The sequence below is a fragment of the Chelonoidis abingdonii genome, chromosome 4 (genome assembly GCF_003597395.2).
Source record: "Chelonoidis abingdonii isolate Lonesome George chromosome 4, CheloAbing_2.0, whole genome shotgun sequence".
In the NCBI taxonomy this organism is placed as follows: Eukaryota; Metazoa; Chordata; order Testudines; family Testudinidae; genus Chelonoidis; species Chelonoidis abingdonii.
The window spans coordinates 14,600,977-14,607,148 of NC_133772.1; the positions used below are offsets into that span (position 1 = coordinate 14,600,977).

Below are 6,172 nucleotides of genomic sequence, written 5' to 3' on the forward strand. Positions count from 1 at the left end.
TGGGAGCTGACCAGCCCGGGTTGAAAGGAGATTTGGAGCTGGCTAGCACAAGAGGGAGAAGAGGGATTTAGGAGCTTTCCAGGGGGATATTGCATCAAATTACTTGTGAAGGTGGTTTGAAATTGACCTGCCTAACAGGAGAGGAGATTTGCCATCAGCTAGTTGAGGACTTGTCTGAAACCGAGAGACAGAGAGAGAAAGAAAGGACTCATTCAGGTTTGGGGAAAACAACAGGGGAAATGCCCAGCTCTAGGGTCTGGGAGGTGAGGAAATGGAGCAGCTACAGCTCAGCTCGCTAGAGGGATTCATTTTAAACACGCCTCTTTGAAAAAGAAGTTTGCTGGTTCCACGGTTGTCTCCAGCCCCAGCAACTCTCTTCCCCCCTTGCCAGCCGGCCGCCTCCTCCCACCCAACTCTCCCAGCAATGGAGCCAGGTTGGGAAAGGAACAGCACTCCCTGCAGCGACCCTGGGGACATCCTGACCCAGGTGGGGGATCTCAACTGGACTCTCTTCCATACTCGGGACGAGGAGCTAGCCCAGGCCGAGATTGGGGTGCTGGCCACTATCCTGGCAGTTGCTGCCGTGGGCAACCTGGGGGTGCTGCTGGCCATGTATCGGCTGAGGAAGAAGATGAGTAGGATGCACCTCTTCATCCTTCACTTGGGGCTGACCGACCTGGGGGTGGCACTTTTCCAGGTGCTGCCCCAGATGATCTGGGAGGTGACCTACCGCTTCCTGGGGCCCGACCTGCTCTGCAGGGCCGTCAAGTACCTGCAGGTGCTAAGCATGTTCGCCTCCACCTACATGCTGATCATGATGACCCTGGACCGCTACATGGCCGTGTGCCACCCGCTGCGCACCCTGCAACAGCCAGGCAGGCAGGTCTACCTGATGATCGGGGCCACCTGGCTGCTCAGTGGCCTGCTCAGCCTGCCCCAGGTCTTCATCTTCTCATTGCAGGAGGTGCATCAGGGCTCCGGGGTGCTGGACTGCTGGGCTGACTTCAGGTACCCTTGGGGTGCCCGGGCCTACATCACCTGGACCACGCTTTGTGTCTTCATCCTGCCCGTGAGCATCCTCACCATCTGCTACAGCCTCATCTGCCACGAGATCTGCAAGAACCTCAGGGGCAAGACACAGAGCGGAGCAGAGATGGGAGCAGGGCGCCCCTGCAGCCAGGCCTCCCGGGTGAGCAGCGTGCGCACCATCTCCAGGGCCAAGATCCGCACGGTGAAGATGACCTTTGTCATCGTGCTAGCCTATGTAGCCTGCTGGGCACCCTTCTTCAGTGTGCAGATGTGGTCGGTGTGGGACGAGAATGCCCCTGATGATGGTGAGTGACCAGGGGCAGGGAGAGAGCCAGGCTGCAGTGCAGGGGCACCTCATACAGCTTGCCAGCTGCACCCACCCCCAGGCTGGGGTGTGTACATGGGCATTCAGGGCAGCCATTGGCTTCTAAAGCGTGACCCCTGGCCCCAAAACAGGTATGACACACACAAAATACACTCACACCAAACATGCAGCACAGACAGAAAGAACAAATTCATGCAGAATACACATCCTCAGAACACACAAACAGCACAGACAGAATGCACTAAAAAACAGAATTCAGAGAATGCATATATGCATCCAGAATACAATATACACACACAACACACTCACGCAGAACACATAGAGAATACACACAGCACACCACAACTAAGATACACTCACATACTCAACCCTCCAATATGCAAAAAAAAATCTATTCGCACACAAATGATAAACGCAGCAAAAAGATAATTTCTCCGATTATTTACACACATTCTACACACAAAAAGACAGTCTATGTACACACACACATTAAATGCACATCCAGTCACAAAGATATACTCATTCACTCAAAGCTATATATATTTTTCCAGACACAGACACTTTCATTCAACAAAGATACACATAGTCACACCCACATAGACAGATCCACACATACTCACATAGACTGAGCAGCATACATTTTTACAATATAAACCAGATGTCTGTCTCACACACACACACTAATTTATTAAACTGATGATTTAATAATCATTCATCTCCATTTAGCTTAGAACAAGCAGTATGCAGGTGTGTATTGTGTGTCTCTGGCCACGTCTATACGACGCACCATTTCGGCGCGTTAAAATCGAAAGCTCTGGGTTCGATATATCGCGTCTCGTCTAGACGGGGATATATCGAACCCAGAGCGCGCTTACATCGATTCCGGAACTCCACCAAAACAAACGGAGTTCCGGATTCGACTTTGCGAGCCGCGCACATCGATTCGGCGCGGTGAAGACGGGTGAGTAACTCGATTTTAGATATTCGATTTCAGCTACGCTATTCCCGTAGCTGAAATTGCGTATCTAAAATCGAATTTCACGCGTCATGTAGATGGGGCCTCTGAGTGGATACAGATATCTAGAATAGTGGTTCTCAACCTTTCAGGCTGAGACACAAAAATTGGCTGGAAAATTGTCCCACTATTGTTCCACGGTCATTAGAGTTTGTATGACAGCACCCATTTTTTCATGTTCTCTGTGTATATATATCGTCCTACTGTATTTCCCACTGCATGAATCTGATGAAGTGGTTTTTAGCCCATGAAAACTTATGCCCAAATAAGTTTGTTTGTTAGTATCTAAGGTGTCACAAGTACTCCTTGTTCATTCCTCTAGTCATTGTGGTACAAATTATTTCCAAACTGATCAGAGACCCATTTCCAACAAACCACCATTTTTTGTAATCAATCAAAATGCTTTTTTTTTTTATCTTGTGGAGTTTAAAATGTTACCAATGTCACATCGCTAAACGCAATTAACAGAATCCCAGTGCAAAGTGCTAACATGTTGTCCCTGATGCAAAATCTGCTGGCAATACTTCGATTTCTCTGTTCTTGCTTCAGAGCTTTGCCACACTTCGGATTGACTCATTCTTCAAACATAAGTAGTTTTTCTGCTTTGCCTTCATCACAGTCATTGCAAAGGATGACATTTTACAAAGAGATATAGATGCAAAAGGCAGCAGCATTTTTAGGAGGAGATCATTAGAAGCATGTATGAGATTTCATTTATTTCTATGTAAAATAATAAAGATTCTGATCCAAGGCTCTAGATGCCCTAACAATCAATCAATTGTACAACAAATACAATTAAATCAAACCCAATGGGACTTGTGCTCCTAAATCTTCTAAGTGCTTTTGCAGATCTCTCCGTTACAACCTCACACATTGTATCTGGATATTCAGTAAGGGTGAAATGCAGCCCCTGGGCAAAGGGACAGCACAAAACCCCATAACCTAACTCTAAAGGCTAAAGAGGGACTTAAGTAGTGTCTAAGCCTGTGCAGAGAGCCAGCATAAGGGTGAATTTCATCCTTAAGGCATAAAGCCACCGTTGTCACAGTGTCTTGAGTCTGAAATTCAGTTCCCATTGAGCAGTCAGTCCAAACTCCAATCACCATCTTTAGCTATTTAATGTTCAGAGAAATAGAATTAACAACTGCTTCACTGGAAGCAGTTCTCACCTAGTCATACTTATTAAAGTCTTTAATTTCAGACACTGGAGCAGAAGACAAGAACTTAATTTGTAATCTTCCTACATGCCTACCAACAACACTGCCTTTCACAGGGTCCATTAGAATTTCAGCCTCTAAATGAAAGCTCTTACAAAGTTCAAATGAGATTATTTACATTGTTGTCTATTCTACCCCCTTCATCCCAAATTGTGTTTTCTCAGACTTTGTCTATCATTTGAAACAGATCCCTGTAGTAACAAATGAATCCTATTGAATGTATCAACTCTCAGCCAGGTATGCTGGATTATACAGCCACTCAAGGTCAGAAAACAGTGGGTCAGATGCTGATCTTTCCTACAATGTCATAAATCCAGAATAACTCCACTGGAAATTAATGGAATTACTCCCGATTTATTCTGGTGTAAGTGATACCAGAATCTGGTCCAGTTTCTGCACAATGTTCCCTTCAAGAAATAAAAACATCCTGGGCCAAATTCTCATTTACGCTAAGGCCCCTTTACTCCGCTCTGACAGCGGGGTAAAGATAATCCATGCCCACATTAAGATTCCTTTACACTGCTAGAGCAGTGTAAAAGGGACCTTAACGTAAATGAGAGCCAGATCCTTCGAGTTCAAGCCGCTGGTTTAAAACTTATTAGAACAGCCACTGTACGTGGATATAGAAAAGCAGCTAATGGGTGACTTTAGATAAACCTAGGTAGAAAAGAAGTTGCTGGTGCTCAGCTCCTATCTCCTCACAAAGTCTGTAGAAAAATCATTGACAGGGCCATTGAGCTGATAAAATATACTGGTGTCACAGCAGCTAAGTTGCACCTTAAGAGATTTTCTCTGTGCTGCAAGAGCCTTTCTGTGTATGCTGCAGCAAGCTCCCTCTATACACTTGATCCAAACCCCATTGAAGTCAGTGGGAGTTTTTCTGCTCACTTCGGGGGTCTTGGAAAGCTTTGATCCTAGCAACATGGTCGCTCCTCAGGCCCTGACTATAGCTGCTTGCACCATCAGTCTGGACAGAATAACACCGTTCCCACTGAGCTCCAGACAACCTTACACACGCTGGGTGGCACTTGACTCATGGAGTGGTCCACAGACTCCTGTCTGAGGAGTGGAATACGTTTCATAAGTAAGGGCGCTGGAATCTGGCCCTGCAAGTTATTTTCTTGCTAAACAAAGAATGGAGAAGGCTAAGCATTTGCTTGCCTGTCGTATTTGTAGAGAAAAGTCTGCAGAGCCAAATCACTGCTGTTATTAGAAATCTAGCCAAGCCCAGGACTTCTGCCCCTCCAGCAGCATGCATAGACTCTTCAAAATGCCGTGCAAACATCTTGGCTTTGTCCAATCCCAACTGAGTGGAAACAATGCACATCAGGAGCTGCTCCATTGTTTTGGCATATAACAAGGCTGTGGGAGAGCAGGGAGGATTTTAACTGTGTCCGCTGGTTATGATTTCAGTGACCTCCATAACGGACAGCAGGATAAAGTTCCTCATCTATTTGCTGGAGCTGTGTAGCCCTAGCAGTTCTTTAACATACAGCGCTGGATGGGTTTCAGGCTTTTGCCAACACAGGTGCAGACTTTTGAAAAGGTGCCTTCTGATTGCTGAGAGCAGATCACCTCCTCTGAAAGTGTGTGGTGAGGCTCCTGGGAGGGGACTGGTGGTGTCTTTGCAGGTGTCTGTGACCATTGTTTAAATGTAGGATGTCATAAGCCACTCTCTGGTTACATCTCACACATACACACATTTTGGGAAATTGTTTCAGCCAGTAAATGGAATGCCAGGCACCAGCTAGCTCCCATCTCAGTATTTACAGGCTCCTGATGGTTCCACAGGCATACCTCTTCCCTCTGGTGGCATGGGAATGGAGTTCTCTTTGCACTCACCTGTGTCTGGAAGTTAGGCACCCAAACAGGATGGACATGCCACACACTGCCAAATCACACCACACGTGGGTTGACTTACAGCCTCAACCCACAAAGGTGCAGGCTATCCTCTCAGAGTCCTGGTTGGGGCAGTGTTTTCCTGCAATGTGCATGGATGTTATTATTTGTTTGCCAGTGACACCTGCCCAGCTGAGCTTAGAGCCCCACTGTGCAGGGTGCTGCACAATCACACAGTCTCTGCCCCATAGAGTTGATCGTTTAAATAAAAGAGGCAAAAAAGACAAAGAGGGGAAGGGATGTGATTCGCCCAACAAATCAGTGTCAGAAGCAGGAATAGGACCTACATCGCAGGCCAATGCCTAGTCCACTGGATCATGCTGCTTCTGTCAATACATCACAGGAGAATTAATAGGTGTTTTTAACATGTTCTTTGCAGAGTCCACCAACGTGGCATTCACCATCACCATGCTGCTGGCCAGCCTCAGCAGCTGCTGCAACCCCTGGATTTACATGTTCTTCAGCGGGCACCTCCTGCATGACGTCCTGCTATACATCTCCTGCTGCAGGAGCTTCCGGCCTGGCCTCAAGAGGCAAATCTCCAATGGGAGCCTCTGCAGCAGGAAAACCACCATCCTGACTCAGAGCCACCAAACGGCCACACCTGGGATTCAGCTGCAGCAGGGAGACTTGAAAGATTTCTACCAGTCCTATGAGGACACGGTGACGGAGTCAGGTGTGCTCTAG

At 47.1% G+C, this 6,172-nt stretch overlaps 1 protein-coding gene across 1 annotated transcript; it reads left to right on the forward strand.

Annotated features, from left to right (window-relative positions):
• The first annotated feature begins 424 nt into the window (after positions 1–424).
• AVPR1B (arginine vasopressin receptor 1B) lies at positions 425–6,172 on the forward strand. Its single transcript, XM_032792450.1, has 2 exons — positions 425–1,334; positions 5,865–6,172. Exons 1-2 carry the CDS (start codon positions 425–427, stop codon positions 6,170–6,172), a joined length of 1,218 nt encoding a protein of 405 aa, XP_032648341.1.

Bases quoted from the DNA above. Each gene is read 5' to 3' on its own strand.
- AVPR1B (XM_032792450.1), top strand. From the start codon at position 425: ATGGAGCCAGGTTGGGAAAGGAACAGCACTCCCTGCAGCGACCCTGGG. The intron at 1,335-5,864 runs GTGAGTGACCAG...TGTTCTTTGCAG, and splicing joins CGAGAATGCCCCTGATGATG to AGTCCACCAACGTGGCATTC.